Consider the following 16,710-nt stretch of genomic DNA (forward strand, 5'->3'; position numbering starts at 1 on the left):
CAGGGCTTTTCTGCAAGCATTGTGGCTGGGACTAGGTGTCTTGCACTGGAGTGGCCCCTGTTGTTTGCTCATCAGGCTTTGCTGTGTGGTAGGGTATCTTTCAACTCTCTGGATGTCTGAGATGTTGGGGAATAGATCTAATTTGCTTGGACTGTGTGATGAGACTTGGGCTCCCAGCACAGAGCCGGTGTCTGCAGCACGTGGAAATGAGCTCCAGCCTTGTACTTGTCCTCCTTTACAGCATACCTTTGCCATGATTTCACCTTGCACTACTCATAAGCTTTGTAGAGATTCCTTTAAAATAACAATAAAGCAAAACCCCAGTTCTTTTTCTTTCACAGGATGGAAAGAATGCAGTGACTTGCCAGGCTTAAAGAGGAGTAGAAACAGCAAAAATAAATAAGCCCATTTATTTTAAGTTGATTAATTTGATATGTTCATAGTTTTCTAAAATAAAACCTAGCCCCAGAGACTTTAGAAATCATGTAACAATAACAGCAATTAATTTAGAAGTAGTTATGAATGTTTCCCATCCCCTTTTCACATCCTTACACCCACGTGATTGATCTCAGCACTTACGACTGCGGGCCAAATCCTGCCTGGGGATGTGCAGTTGTCTCTCTTGGGTTGGAGAAAGTGCACCTGAAGAGCTGCCCCGTGCCTGATATGGGGAAGGACCACGGGAAGGGGTGAGATGGACAAGCAATGGATGCTGGGTTCCTGGGGCACTTTGTGCCTGCTGGAGAGCTTGGTCTGCTGCTGGGTGGAATATCTCTGTTGAAAATATAGGTATTATGGATTTCACTGCCTGTTTTGTTTTCCTGTTTCGTAATGGCCCCCAGCAGTCTGGTACCTGTGGTCTCACAGGGCTTGGTTTGCTGCTGCATGCATGCTGTGTTGATGTTTCCATCCTGCTTGTGTGAGCTAATGAAAAAAATGGAGCTCTAGCTAGGCAGAGGCCACAGTCTGTCATGGCTGGCTGCAGGGACCAGAGCCAGCAGAGAGCTCCCAAGGCAGGGAGGTGTCACGGGGCTCTAATTTGACAGGGAGCTCGAGTGATCCCATAAAGCAAAAGGTGGTGGTTGGATTTATGGGGCATCACAGTGACGTGCAAAGCAAAAGCAGCTTTGCATCTTCCTAGGATGCCTGTGTGAGAGAGGTGCCTCCACTTTGTCTTAGCTGTAGTGCTATTGTAATGCATGTGTCAAATGAACTAAACTAAATAATCTGTGCCATATCGCTTCACTGTTTGTAATTTGGGACATTGGGATTTGAAATAAAAAGCATCTCCCTGAATTTACAGGAGTGATTCACAGTGTAACAAGCCACCAAGAAATACTGAAGTCTGGCTATGGGAAATACTTTATGATCTGGCAAAAAAATCTTGCAAATCATTCCAGCAACTTTGGATTGTCCCTGACTTTCAGGCCTTTTGAAATTTATTTTTGGCACACATTAGGCAGGAGCTTGCTTTCTGCTGTGGGACCGTGTTTTGTGGGACCAGCTTAAGTGAGTGTCTGTCAAGACCAAACTTTCAGACTCCCCGCAGTTTGTCATTAATGGAGGCAGCCTGTGAAATGTAGGAAAAAGGTGAGAAGCCTTCCCTCCCCCTTCCCTGCAACTTGTTAACTCTTGGGTGAGAAAGGTCCAGATGTGAAACACACAAATCAACATAGTTGATATTATTTTAAATATTTTTGCTACTTTGTCAAGGCAATTCGATGTAAAAATGTGTTTTTAATGCATGGTTTGGGGAGCTTATTGAGTATAGTTGTGTTTTGGTTTTGTTACAGTCTGTCTTTCAGAGTTCTCAAAGTAGTTGAATGCTCAATAATTTGATGTGATTTTCTCCCCATTTTGTCTTTTCTTGAAACTATTCGTACCAGAGAGTTGTGATTCTCTTCTGCTAACCAACCCCTACAGAGCCAAGCGTAAGAAGCTGATGGCAAGTGACGGGCTGTGGGTAAACTCTTTGAGAAGCACTAAACCATCAGATAATTCCATCTCCAGGTGATCTGTGAAAAATTGGATTGGTGTGAGAAACTCACGTGACTCCAGCAGGGAGGTGATGTTTCTCCAGACATGTTTGTAGGGATTGTGCCTTGTTTTCCACAAAACATTAAAAAGTAGTGTCAATCACTTTAAACCAGGATGTACTGATTCCTGATGGGCAAAAGCTCTCCACCCATATTGTCTCTCTTAAGACCTGTTAACTCCTGCTGTGTTCAGATGTCATGAAGGGTTCCTGGCTGCTCCACAAGACAAAACCCTCCCAGTATCTTTGGCCATGATGCTCATCTGGTGCTGTTGGGTGAATGTGAGTGGTCACAGCTTTGGCCCAGATGACTTCTCATCTCTCCCTTGACTTTTAAGTCTCCTTGGCATGCATGCATGCATACCTGCTGAACCTGCATGATGGTTGTTGCACAGGTCTCTGCAGTTGTTGCATGTATCTCTGCTGTCGAAGGCTGTAGACTATAGGTTGCTGGTGCCACAATGACACTAGGTTTTTATCCCTGTCAACTTTTCCCTGGTTGTCTCAGCCCATGTCCTCAACCATGAGTTAAAAGCATAGAGGTGCAAAGCCACCCTGCTTTTAAAAAGCGAAGGGTGTTAAAATAGATTTGCTTTTTCTTGCTCTTAAATTCATCTGGAAGTGCGGCGTTCTCCCATTTTAAGGCATTGCTCTGGTCACAGCTCTCGCTACAAGTTTGGAGCAAGGCTTTATTTTCTTGACGAAAGCAATCTCAGATGGCGGACCTTAGCGTCTCCGGAGAGGGCTTCAGAAGCAGAGGTGTCCAGTCTGCAGTGACTTGTAAAGGTGCAGACTGGCTTGTGAGCTGTCACCCCTACACACATCCACAGATGAAACCACAAATGTGACCTGCTGTTGGGAGGCTGGTTTTTGTTTTCTCCTGGATGCGAGGGAAGGCTCTCTCCTTTTGGTGTGAGCTTGGCAGCAACCTTGCTTTTCAGAGTGTAACTCTAGGAGTGGTATGTTAAGAAGCTGTAGCTCCTGAAACAGCTGCTTTGGTAAGTAATTAAACCAGCTCCTCTGAGACCCCATAACCCTTAGACAGCATTTGCTAGTAGATAGCAGTTTCAGCTTGATGCAAACATTTGCTGGCCAAGGTGAAACTCTTAATTTCTCAGAGGGATGAGATTGAAACATTTAGGAATAGTACCTTATTGGTCTGAAACTGCAGATAACTGACTTCAGTGAGGAGAGTGTCCAGCTGCTGTGCTCTAATTGATGTCTGCATCTGAAGAAGTGTGGTACAATACTGGTAGTGGCTTTAGATCTTCTGGGACTATAGGTATGATTTATAATTGGCACTGTTGCTTTTTAGAGACACTGAACTTTACCAGGCCTTTTATATATTGTCCTGTTGAAGTTGTGTGCTTGAATTAGGCATATGTTGAAGTGGCTGATTGTACTGAGGCTGCATTCATCTAACGCTGCATGGAAAACCTCAGAGTTCACTTAGCAGAAGTGCTTTTGCTGGTGCTTCTGGGCTGATTGACTTCCAGCTCTTCTAGAGGAACAGTCTTCTGTGAACTGGAAAGAGGGCTTATCATACAACTGCAAACAATTAGTGGAGTCTGTCCTGGGGATCTACAGGATGTGCTGTAGAGCTTTAGAAATGAGAGGATTGTCTGATTTGGAGGAAGTCCAACTTCAGATGACGAATAAGTAGAATTGTATTGTCTTAAGGGTTATTGAATATTTCAGTCAGCATCATTTTACCATGGTGAGACTCATGGGCGCCAGATGTTGATCTCCATTAGCTTCAAGTTAAAGCTCATTGCTTGGGTAACATCGGAATGAGATGGAGTCACCTTGTTGCTAGCAATGCTTAGGTCAGGCTTTTGAAGCATGTAGGGGTGGCTTGGACCCTTGTTTTGATTAGTGTATGTGGCTGGTGGATGGCTTTTCCTTAGACTGGACTGCTCCAGTGGGCCCTGTTAGGCGAAGATTAGCTTTGTATATGTCTGTGTAAGTCATTGTTACCCTGCATCAGTGCTGCATCTTGGGCTTTGGGACCCACTGTTTGCAGTGGTACAAATATATCACCTTGTTTTGGAAAAAATCTTTGTTCCAAGCCTGTATGTGTTCCTTACTGTCTTGGAGCTCCTGTGTTTTTTATTTGTGGATGATGTACAGAATGTCTGCTTTTTCCATTGACATGATAGGAAGGAGAAACTAGGTCAGATGAACTCTAATTCTGTGTGTGCAAATGCTAATCCATGAGCAGGAAATTTGGACTGGTCAGTATATTGTAGTGTTAGTGGTTTGGCCTCAGCAGGACCAAGTGGGACTAGACTGCATATGTACATGGGGAATTTCTTGCTTCCTTCAGTGGTGGTGTTGGTTATACCTTTGCTGGCTGATGGCTACAAATCCACACTTAGTTCTTAAATTGAACTGGTAATGGTAGAAGAAGTAATCCAGCTTTATTGACTGAAAAGCCCAGCATGGTGATTAGTTCTCATTTAATTTTGCTGCTGCCAACTATTGGCAGGTCTTAACATTTTGGGAAGAAAAGAGGTGCACATGTGGTAATTGAAGCTTTACTGCCGTGCAAAGCTAGAGAGACCCGGGAGAGCTGGTGTATGGTTTCGGAAAAGGAGATGGCTCTCAGCAGGGGCTGGAGGGGCGGCTCCTCAAGAGCTGCTGAAGAGGATTGGTTCAAATAGATTTGTAAACAGGCTTCTCTCAGCTGTCAAGTGGAGAATTTTTTCTCCTGTTAATAACTTAGTCTTGACAGCAGTTTCTCTTATGCTATCTAGGAGTGTTGTTTCTTGACTAACATCTTCGTTTCAGATACAGAGCCGGGTGTTTGGGGGTGAGGGAGGACAAACTGCTTCTTCAAAATGAAAACAAAACCCTTGGTGAGTTCCTTATTACTCTTCCAAGTAGAGCAGCTTGTATTGCTTGAGTAGGCAGGAGGTGCAGTGGTAGATGGCATTGATGATAGCTTGTCTTGTGAGTCTCTGGATGGGTGGGCGAAGGAGGGGAAGAGTACAAAGCTAGGGGGAGAAGACATGAGATGAAGCAATCTCTGTGAGGACTGAATAACACCTAGTAGTCCAGCATGGTTCTGCGTCATTTCTTGGCTGAAGCAAAATATATCAAAAATACCTGTGCAGCCTGTTGAGTGTTATTCTGCACTGCTTTAATTAATGGGCAGGCTTAGGGTGATGTCTGTGTGATGGGAAGGTGGTGTTTGAAGCAAAAAAAGTAATGTCCCCATTCTCTTTCTGGAAATTTCTGGTAGCTGGATCAATATTTTATTTCTTTAGCCTCTGCCTTCCTGCTTTGCATCTATATTAGCAATCCTTTCTTGGTCTGTGCAGTCCATCTTCATGTTACAGGACTGTTAATCAGAAGTACCTTGAAGATGGAGACAACTAGTTGATAACTAAAAAGCAACTACATCATCAAGTACCCTTCAAACCCCTCAGATTTTCTCTGAACTACATCCTGTTATTGGATAGCTTCCCCAGGGAGATCTGGACTTCATTTTTTCAAATCATACAAATGCTTAAATTCCTGCTGTAGAAACCAGTGTAAAAAGTATGGCAGAATGAGTGAGTTGATGTGTCTTCAAAAAGAACAGCAGTTGACTTGATAGAGCTTGAGGTTGCTTGGGTCCTGATACTTGGGAGATACGCATGGCTGTGAGGTTTTGACTTTGCCTACATGAAGGATGGCTTCCTAGAGCATGGCCTAGCTTGGGCATTTGGCCTTGGGAGACAGAACCTGGACAAGTATGTAGTATGAGAACAAAAGGCTTGATCATTATACTTGGTCTCAGAATGATGTTTTGCATAATTAGAAATACATTGCCCCAATGACAGTTTTATGTATCGAACTGTACTGCTGAAGGGCTTTTGTCTCCTCTGCATTTCTTGCAAAGCCTTTCTCACATTCCTGTGATCTTCCTCTCCTGTGTGGAGCTTGGTGGGGTTAGAAGACTTGACTTCTCCAGGCAGTTGTGTATGTACACCTGATCTCAAGACACTGCTTGTATGGAGGATGCTGCCCATTGCCATCCTGCCAAGCTCTGTGATGCTGGGTGGGATTTCAGCTCTCCTGCGCTGTCATTAATTTACAAGAGCCAGCTCTTTGGGTAGAATGACCCCTCGGTGCTTCCCAATGCCAGAATCTCTCCTTTTGACCACCAGGACTTGTCTAAGCAGAGGCACCTGCACACAGATGGAGCTAACTGGGTCTAGTATTGAGGGTCACAAGTTAAATGGCTTTGTAAGCTTGCTTTGGTTCTTGAGGATGCCTGATCAGTTTAATGGGGTCTCCTGTTGAGGCTGCTTTATTACAGAGCTGTAAGGCAGAGGCTTGTAAAATCCTTATGTTTGGGAACATTAGTTCACAGGCTTTATTCTTAGTGAAGATTAAAAAAACCTTTCTAGTGCCGTGGAGTTGCTTCAGCTAACTAGTGCCTAGGGATGCTCCTCTGTTACTGACCCATAACTGCGTGCTTCCTCCAGTTAACAGTGCATTTTCCTTCTCTAGGGTTATAACATTTGCTTAATGACTGGTTATCTCCATGATTTTTGGCTGGAAGTTGTCATTAGCTGCTCAGAATTGGGGGACTAAGTGCACAATGATTATAGAGCCTCTGATCTCTCATTTCCCCTCCAATACATTCACAGCAATCGTGGTTTAATTGGTGTGCCCCTCAGTTCCCTCCGAGCATCTCTCTGCTGTCCCTTCATGTAACCCTTTCTGTTACATACGTTTTGTGTGGGCTAGAAGGGCGAAAAATGAGGCTTCTTCAAGGAAAACAAGCAAATTTGATGTACAGACTGTGTATAAATGCACCTTTTGTTTGTGGACATCTGCATGGCTATTTTTAAGTACTATTTAAGGACATCCAACTGGTGGTCTGTGAACTGGTGATCGACTAACTCAGTGGTCACCATAGCCAACACTGCTAAGACACCTGCAGCCCTCAAACCTCAGCTGACTTAGCCCTGGATATGGCTATTACTCTCTAAATGGTTTCCTCAAGCAAAGTGTTGGCTTTTTTGTGCCTTGGACTTGTTGAGATGTCACAGTGTAGGCAAGGAAGTCCTTCAGCTGTAGTTCTACTGGGGTCTGGGTTAGACAGAGAGAGTGGTTTTAACCGGGAGTGTCCTACTGCTAGGAGCCCTGCTGCTGTGTGCTCCATGCCGATAAGCCCTTCAAAAAGGATGTGTGTTTTGTTGCTGAAATTTGGATGCATCCTGCTTTATCATCCACGTACAGAAGTCCCTTTTCTGATAATGCAGCGGTTTTAAATATACTGTTTATTGAAATAAAGTGGACTCCCTCTTTCCCTTTCCCCAAGATATTGCTGGAAAAGATGACGCTCTTGCCTTGCTCTGCATCTCAGACTGGTTGTAGCTACCAAGACTTTAGTACCACTGATTTTCCTGGGAGGCGGGTGAGGAGCATAACAATTTCCTTCTTGAATTTGAGCCTCTTCTGGCTGCAGCTGGTCAGATCCCAGCATGGGAGAGCTTGGGTGCCAGCCTGTTCCTGGTTGCAGGACCACTGGGTCTGCGCAGCCCTTTCCTTGGGTGCCACTATAAAACATTTCCCATCCCATGAGCAACTGAAAGATGCTCTTGTTGACTGTTCTGTTGCTTTGTGAAGAGCCCCATGCCTCAGTTTGCTCTTATGTCTTCTGGCACAAATCCTGAGTAACTCCTTCTCAATGGGGCTTTGTGTGCCAGGGTGGGCAAGTGGCTGTGCTGGGGCCAGTGGCACCTTCCTATGGAGAAAGCTGCAGCTGGGCTCTTCCGGGATCAGGGTGCTGAGCCTGCAAAGCTTACTTTTTAAACTAAAAATAAACTCCTTTCCTTAGCAGGAAATGGCCTAGCTGTGCATTGCTGGAGGTCTAAAACAGGAGTAGCTGGTAGCGGGTGATGTGCAAATGTCCCTTGGCATCCCTGCGGCTCTGCAGCCCCTTCCTGGGTTTGGGGGCTGCCCCTCCTGAACCTGTCATGGGGGCAAATGGTGCTGCTGGCCCCTATGGACCCAGGATGAGGTTTCAGTTTCTAGTGCTTGGAGCTAATGTGGTCTGATGTCAGCCCTGCCTTGCTGAGGTGAATGGAGGTCAGGGTCTCCTGAACACAGCCCCAGCTGGTGCTGAATTTTACCTCTGTTCTCACTCCTGCCTGCTTTTCTGGTCACCTCCTTTGTTTGGGCAGGGAGGAGGGAAGGACCGTACCTTGGTATAAGGGCTCTTCACAGAGCCCTGTGCTACTACAACTGTACAAATCCTTTTCTGTGTGAAGCTAATAGACAGCTGAAAATCATAGTGGGTTTGTCTTAAATGCTGGTTCTTTCACCCTGTTTTAAACAGTGCGTCTTCTTTTCCTCATTTTTTCCTTTTATTTATGCCCTTCCTATTTAGTTCAGATGTTTTCATTAAAAAAATTGAAATCAGTAGTATTTCTGAAGGCAGTCTGGGTGTGGAAAGAGGAGCCTGCTGTGGCAGGAGGGTTGCAGCCTCACCGACTGTGTGTCCTTCTTTGATGGGGAACAGGGCATCAGCAGAAGTTGATAGCACTAGGCTGGAAGCAGCTGTGTTTAATGAACTTTGAGGCCACCCCCAGCCAAGTGCAATGCAGTACGCTGCTGTGAGCCCTGATCTGCAGCACAGGCTATATTTGGTCTGAGATTACTCCCTGCTTGGCCTGGATTGGTCCCTGGTCAGAGCTGTGCAGGGTGGATTTCTTTTTCCCTGGCTAACAGAAGAGCTTCCATGCAGTGTGCCTCCATGTTTTCCACTCTTGCTGCTCACTCCAGCCTGCTCAAGCTGCTGTCACTTCTCTCTGGTACCCTCCTGAAGCACCTGAGCTGGGGCTTTGAGGGGCACAAGGTACCAGGGACAACTTGTTCCCTACGCCCCATCAGCTATTGAAATGCAAAGCTCTTATCTGTAGGAACTGGTCCAAGGGAGACTAGTGGAAAGAGTGTTATCCCCCCCTTCCCACCCACCCCATCCTCTCCTGTGTATCTTCTGGAAGAGCCATTAATGACACATTACTCCTGGGCACTAACAGTAGCTGTTGGGAACAAGCGTTGTCCCTTCAGCTGCCTGCTTCATGGGAAGGAGCAAGGCCGAGGAGGGCAGTATGGCTTTGCTCACTGACAGCGTGTTGCTGGCATTCCCAGTGTGTTGCCATGGCTGTGGTGAGATTGGGCTGCTCGTGCCAACAGTCAAGGGAGAAGTGTCACTCAGCACTGTGCCGATGCCCAGTTACCTTGGCGAAGCTTCTGGAAAAATGCAGAGAGAAAGTAGGATGAAGGGGGATGTGCAGCAGAGAAATTGCTCCACAGGTGGGAGCTGGAGCAGGAGCTGTGGATGGTGGGAGCCATGGGGGAAAGCTTTCCTTGTGCGTGAGCTGCCCTTGGCCAGCACAGAGCTGCCCTGGCCAAAGCGAGATGGTGGCAGGGGAGATAGGCATGAGGCTGGCAGGTGATGGATGGACTCAGATAAACCTAATAGAGCCACACCACATCTGACGCATGTTAGAGGAGTGAGAAGTGGCCTGGAATGGTGGGAGGGTGTTCTCTTTGGTTTGAGGATTTGTGGAAGGAGGTTGGAAACACATTGCAAAGAGGAGTTCTTTTTATCAAAAATGGCCAGTTGCATCCCTGGATGTTTCTCCAAACCTGCTGATCATCTGCCCTGGGCACAGCTTTCTTCTCCCTTAATCTCCTAATGAATATTCAAAAATAGATATACTTGTAGCACTGGAAAAGCCTCTTTCAGAGTTGTTTCAGCACTGCAGAGAACAACCCTTAAGAAAGAAGCTCAAGGAATATACAGCAGCTGCTGCCATGTTCTCCCTTCCTTCCATTCTCGCCCAGCATGGAAGCCCAGTGTACCACCAGTTCTCTTTCCCATCCATTCACGGCATTTTGCTGCCTGGTACCAAATCAGTAAAGCCACCACATGGATGTTGCATGCTAGAAACCTGTTGTGCCACAGCTTCACCTGTGGTGCCAAGTGCGGGCCTGAAGGTTAGTTGGGGAATTGCATCCCATTGCACCAGGGCAGATGTGTCCTTAGTGGTCTCCAAACCTTTTTCAGCACCGCTCCCCTGCCCTCTGCTACAGTTGGTCCCACCAGAGACTGAGCTGATGCTCTTACCCTTGGAGCTCTCTGGGGGTTCCCACATGGCAGCCTGGGGAAGCTGCTCAAGTGATGGAGGAACAGGCAGAAATGGGATGTGGCATTTCTAAACACAGGATGATCAGAGGGGTTGCAGTGACCCTGCTGTGGAGGTGTGCCGAACCCAGGCACGTATGTGGCAGTACGTGTTCTGGGCTGGGCAGAAAGCTGCCTCAGTCACGTCAAGACTTGGATTAATTTACTTGCGATGTTATTAGTACGTTGAAGCTTGCTCCTCAGCTGCTCACAAAGAGCCAGTGTTTGACTTTCGACCCCAGAAGCCCTCTTAAGCTGATGTGGGCTCTGTAATGAATGACGCCTCTATGTCATATGGTGATGTGTGTCCCTCTCCTGTCTTCTAAGGAGTGCTGTTGGCTGATCCTCCTTTGCCTGTTGGAGCCATTACTTGATCCTCCCGCACTCTCTCGAATTGCAGCTGGCAGTCTTTTGCTCATGGCATGCCAAGTCAGTCAACAGCTCAAGGGACTAAAACTCCACTAGGGATGATGGGTGGATGGTGGGAGCCGGGTTCACCAGTGCTGTGGGTGGTGGGTGCACAGACCCCCGAGTGCTGTCATGCCTCTGTATCTGCCAGCTTCCTGGGGGATTGCGCTATCTGAAATTGGAGTGATGAGTATGGGAGGAGGAACAGAAGAGTATAAATAAGCTTTTGGAAGGGGAAAACCCACCTAGAGGAGAAAATAGCAGCACTGGTTTATTCTGTCCCCACCCTTCCTTGTGCCTCTCTGCTTGTACCGTCATTTTAACTGTGCTGGTGGCTGTGCTCCAGCTTTCACACTTGTATGCACTTGTGTGCGACTGCCCTTCCCCAGCAGGACACACACTGGGTGGAGGGAGGTCTGGGGATAGGTTTTGGTGCTTCAGTGCTATCTTCCAAATCACTGTGCACTCATGTAGTGCTGCCCTAAATCTGCTTGTCTCAGTTGATAAACCAGAATGTCAAAGGCCAGAATGCACCAAACCAAAAATGATGCTTAGGCCAAATAACTCTAATGCTGCTGACCTCATGAATATACCTGGAAAACACTGTTTTGAAGTCAGAAATTGCATCCTGCCTGTTAGCTTGTTTTATTCCAAAGCTGATGCATAAGAAAACATAAGTTTTAATAGCAGATAATTCCTATTACATTTAAAACATACTGATCATTTATTTTCTTTTCCCTTCCTTTTCCTTTAGGATCCTGCAGGAATCTTTGAACTGGTGGAGCTTGTTGGCAATGGTACCTACGGGCAGGTATATAAGGTAAGGGCTTCACCTGAAGTCATCCCATTTGCCTTAGTTACATGTTGAATGTGGAGCATCCTAGCACATCGTCTTGGCTGGGTTTGACCTGTTTCAGGCCTGACAAGAAGCTTTGCTGAACTCCAGCTTTTTGGTCTTGTGTGCAAGCACCGTGTAGCACACAGAGCTCTTTTAGAATAAGCAATTCATAATAGTTCTGAAACTGTCACAAAAAATAAATAGCTTTTTCTTTTTTCTCCCTCCCCCCTTCCCCCATGCTTTTTATTGATTGCATGATGAGGAGGGAGTGAAAAGTCTGTGCTTTAATAGATAAATCTTGATCTCTTCTAAAAGCTGAGTTTTACAGCTGCAATAGGCTGCCAAATGAATTTGCTACAGTCTGGTGCTCTGCTCACACGTGGGCTGGCTGCCACCCTTTCCACCCGCAGAAACCTGCTGCAGGATTAAATACACAATAGTCAGTAGGCTTGCTTTAAGTTTCTATAAACACCTGGAAGCAGATCTCCCAATGAGAACAGCGAGGACACCATGGATAGCAGAATTTCAAACCCATGAACTTCTTTACAAGAATATTTAAAATGTCCAGACTTTTAAGGATCTGTTTTCTTGGTGGGGTCTTTTTGTGGATGACTCCTGTTGAGCTGGGGAGGGATTGAATTATTTCAAAGTCTGGGTTTATTTACACTTAATATATGGTGAGGAAATGGTTCTCAGCACAGCTGCATGAGGAATTTGCCAAATATTTGAGTCTGCTGGGAGACAGTAGCTCCCCCAGCTCCAAAAACTTCTGTACACATGGGCACAAGTTCTGTGCATATGTGTATGCATGCACACAGAGAACCTGTTTATCTGTCATGCCTTTATTATCATTTGCCTATAGAGAAGAGTATATTCACATGCTCTTACTGTTGCTTTGGAGCCACAGCTCTTCCCTGTCATGTAGCAAAAGGCAGTGAGCTGCCCCTCTGAAGAGGAGAAGGGTGCTTAAAAAGCTACTTGTCAGTAAATATTTATTCTGGATTCTGGTTTCCTCATCCTCCTGCTGTGGTAGGCCAATCCCGTCAGTATGAGGACAGAGGGACTGAAGTGAACTGAAGATGAACTGGAACTTCTGGAGTTTTAAATATGTGAATATTTGAACTGGAATATGTTTAAAAAACAAGAAACAAACCCAACCGAAAACAAAAGAGAAAAAAAACAACCAACCAAAAAACTCCAAGCAAACAAACAAAAACCAGACCAAGCCCTGGAAAACCAAACAACCTAAAACTGTTCTTATCAAGCTTGTATTCCAGGGAACTTCCCCCTCGGGTACTTGTTTTTCCATGGTATACTCCCTGCCATGAGAGCTCCCTTCTGAACTGCTTCTTTTCTCAGCTGCTAGAATAATGGTAGAGGGTGACCTAATTTTAACTGGTGCATATTTCTAACAATCTGTGGAAACTATGCGCCTTTAACAGCCTTTTGAAAGCATCATGTTTTTGTGGAGAGCAGAAAAGGGAAATAAGCTAGCTGGTGCTGGCACTACTGGTCGCATGGCTCTGCTGATCGGGTTTCATCTTGCTCTGTTTGATTCTTCTGGTGTGTCTGTGTGTTACCTCAAAGTGGGGAAAAAACCACCCAGAAATACCCCAAGTACAGGCATTCTGGGAGGTGAGCACTTCTGTGTTCCACTTTTCTCCTGCTGTATAGGAAAAAAATCTTCCTCTTAACTGTTTTTAACTTGCTGGAGCAATCAGATTGTCTTTGATGTGATTCACTTGGTCCTGGTGCCAGACGGGATGGTGATGGGGGTGGAGGGGGAAATGCTTCTGTCCAAACCAAATTAGTAAGTACTGAGGTATGAGTTCAGGCTAAGACTGACTTCAGAGCTCCCTTAAGTTGAATTCTTGAAGTAGCACCCGCTCTATAAACAAAAGGAGACTTTGATATAAAGCATACATAACTGTTTATGGTGTCCCACCCTAAACCCAGGGCGAAAATAAGATCTCTGTGATTCTTTTCTTCCAGATACCATCGCTGTATTTATCTCTTGCAGTAAAACAAATGGATCAGCTTTCAGGACACACAAACCTGCTTCTACAACAGCCTTTAAAAGTGGTCCATACCTAGGGACAGTGTCCTCTATAGTTAGATGATTGTCCCACTGCTGTTTCAAACCCATCTCAGGTGGGGCTGGGGTATTCATAGAATTGTTTAGGTTGGAAAAGACCTTTAAGATCATCAAGTCCATCATGAGCCTTTAATCCAGCACTGCCAAGTCCACCACTAAACCATGTCCCTAAGTGCTACATCTACACGTCTTTTAAATACCTTCAGGAATGGTGACCCACTCCTCTGTGCTTGTGCTATCTGAGGTGCACTGTTGCTGTCCTCTTAGAACCTGTGTGTGCCTCTAGTTGTATTTTCAGATGTGGGAAGCATAATTTGTTGTGGTGCGTGTTCTGGTGCTGGCTTCTTAGCCCAAGCTTTGAAGGTCCAACCGCTGCCCTCTCTGCCAGGTCTGGTCACTGGGTGAGCATCACCACCCCTTTGCATGGCTGGTGCTTCTCTGAAGCAAGAGGATCGACTCTTCTGTTGGGAAGAGGCAGAAGTGAGATGCTTATTCCAGGCAGAGGAGAGCATCCTGTTTGTGTGCTGCAAGACTGCCAAAACAGGGCTGCAGCCCTGATTTTTCCCTCCGAAAACCTGACTTAGCAGCCAGTTCTGTTACTGCTGCATGGTCATATTTGTGTTAGAGACTACAGTTTTCTTGGTGGTAACCTGGCCTGCCCAGAATCTGGAGGGACGTGTGAGGCACAAACCTCCCATTGATCTCATGGGATAAAGTCTTGATGATTGAATGATACCGCAGCCCAGCAGGGTGGGAAGCCTGGAAAATGTCTGATAGTACTGCAGTAATAGAAGCAATCAGAGAGCAGCGGTTCGTGGAGTCAGCCTTAGGACCCACTGTGTTGGAGAGGGTTGAAGCCCTGCCACAGCACATGCCTGCTCCTCGCTTGTAGGTGGAAAGACATTGGCCAAGTCTGGTGCACATTAAGAGCTCCCAAAGGGAGCACCATCTTCTGCTGAAGCACAGACGCTGGGATGAAGCTTGCTGCACAAGTTTCTTTGATCCTGCTTTCTGGGCCATGATTTGAAGATCCCTTTCAAGGTGGTGCAGAGTGCTTCTGTAAATCAAAGCTTTGTTCTCTGAGACTTGTGCTCCAGAGGCAGAGGTAGCTTGCTCAGCTTGATCTCTGTATTTTCAAGTAAAGGCTTTTCTTTGCTCAGTACGGCAGGTTAAAATGTAACTTTGGTGCTTCCAGCGCTGGCCATACCTCAGTGACACCTGAACGCTGCAGGAGCCCTCAGCAGTGACCCGCTCTGCTGTCCCTCCTGTAACCCCAAACACAAGCTCTTCACTGCAGATAAATGCAGAGAGAAATAACGTTTCTTGTTAGATGCCTAACACTCTCTTGTGAATAGCTTGATTTTTATTTTAATCAGGGCTGCACTGGTGATGGTTTGTCTCTCTAATTGAATCGGAAGCTTTTCTTTATTTTCTAATAATCCTGCGTCTCATGTTACAGATTGTAAACTGGTTTTGATAAAAGGCTGAGAGCTTGCTAGCTCCTGTGCCAGACTTTGCTGCAGTAGTGGATTTTTGTGTCCTTGGAAAAAAGTGTTTAAAGAAATGACTAACAGGAAGACAGTGAGTTGGACCTGGGGAATTGAGCCATTGCCTCTTTACTTTTTTAGCAGGTAGCTGATGGCTGAAAGCAAAACTGTAAACACAAAAATCACTAAGACCTTTTAGAGCATTGTCTGTGAGGAAATGCTGGTTTATGTTACAGAACATTATTGTTGCTGCTTATCTCTACTTTGCATTAGAAAGCAAGCAAGAAGTCCTTAAAATACTCTGTATGCTTAGGTTGCCTGAGTAAATCAGGGCCACAACTGCCAGTGTGTCAAACACCAGTAAATACAGGGGTCGAAAGTAAAAGGACATTAGGTTACTCAGAAATACCTTTCCAGCGGATGGTTACCAAGGTGGGGAAAGACATGCAGCATGCTGCTTATTGTGCGTTGAATATGTTAAAAACCAAAGCAGTCCCTTGGTGGTTTCGGACCTGCTTAGCCGTGGGCATTCACATGCCTGCCTGTGCACAGTGTCACCAAAGCAGAATGTTACTGCAAGACTTTATTTCACAGGTTACAAGATAGAGTACTGTGGGCTAACTCCATAACTGCACAATAACTATTGATTGTTTAATTAGCTGGTAAATGCCATATAATCGCTAAGTCATTACGCAGCAGCACTCTGCACTCTAAATTAGAGCGTGTGGGATCTTCAAACCGCAGGTCTCTCAGCTATCACTCCCCAGGGAGCCCGTTCACCATCATCACAGAGCAGGGGTCACTTCCTATGAGACTCCTCTAAGCAGGCCACTGGTCACAAGCAGTCCGTGTCCCCTGCCGGCCATTGTTCTTTGCTGCACTGTGTCATGTTTGTCTGGGGTACAATACATGGGACATCCCAAGGTATTTTGTCAGGTTTTATTTAGTGATTACCCAGCCAATGTTTTCCAGAAGCCAGGATCAGTCCACCTGGAGGTAAGCCCCGCCAGCTCCCCATCTCCAGGTCTGACCCAGTAGATGAAGATAATGAGGTGTGTGGATATGAGAAAGTGAATAAAACATTTGAAATCCAAGGTCGCCTGTTGCTGGGGAGCTGGGAGCAGTAGGGCTGTTGGGACACTTTGATCCCTAAATCAAACCCCTGAGAACGTCCCAGGCACAAGTCTATTCTCACTAATATTGTCCTGGAGTTTGCAGGTGTCGAATGAGGATGGTAATGCATGTCCTGCCCTCCTGGGTGCTGTTTGTGCACTGCCCTGCACAGTGGCATCCTTCCTTATGGCACCCTTGGGCATTCCACCACTATAGGCTGGTGAAGTAGCAGATGAATATGCTAAAGAAAGGCCTTTAGGAGATTTCTTTTGTTTTCTTTTACTTTTTTTTTTTTTTTGAGGGAAGGAATGAGAAAATAAATAATACGCAGTCTGTGCTGTGCTTAGCCTGCCTGAGGTCTGGCTCAGCCCCATTGCCGCTTATCAAGGGCTGGGCCCTTGCATTAGCCCTGGTGAGAACAGAGACTCTGCAGGTTCCTGGGTCATTATTAGCAGTTCAGATAATTAGCCTGAGTCAAGAATGACATTAATAATCACTTGTTTTATTGTCTCCCTTTCTGAAAGGCTGATGGTCAATGGTTTG

The 16,710-nt window shown here is 45.9% G+C and overlaps 1 protein-coding gene across 8 annotated transcripts in view; it reads left to right on the forward strand.

Moving 5' to 3' along the window:
• Window positions 1-16,710, forward strand: part of TNIK (TRAF2 and NCK interacting kinase) — a 161,823-nt gene that overhangs the window by 16,844 nt on the left and 128,269 nt on the right. For all 8 annotated transcript variants that reach the window (XM_057411550.1, XM_057411556.1, XM_057411551.1 and 5 more), the window contains exon 2: window positions 11,389-11,454. In XM_057411550.1, the coding sequence (XP_057267533.1) occupies window positions 11,389-11,454 (66 nt within the window). The remainder of the gene's footprint in view (window positions 1-11,388; window positions 11,455-16,710) is intronic.

The sequence above is a fragment of the Pezoporus wallicus genome, unplaced genomic scaffold (assembly GCF_028554395.1).
Source record: "Pezoporus wallicus isolate ANWC-B61680 ecotype Strahan unplaced genomic scaffold, APGP_CSIRO_Pwel_v1 contig_6899, whole genome shotgun sequence".
NCBI classification, from domain to species: Eukaryota; Metazoa; Chordata; class Aves; order Psittaciformes; family Psittacidae; genus Pezoporus; species Pezoporus wallicus.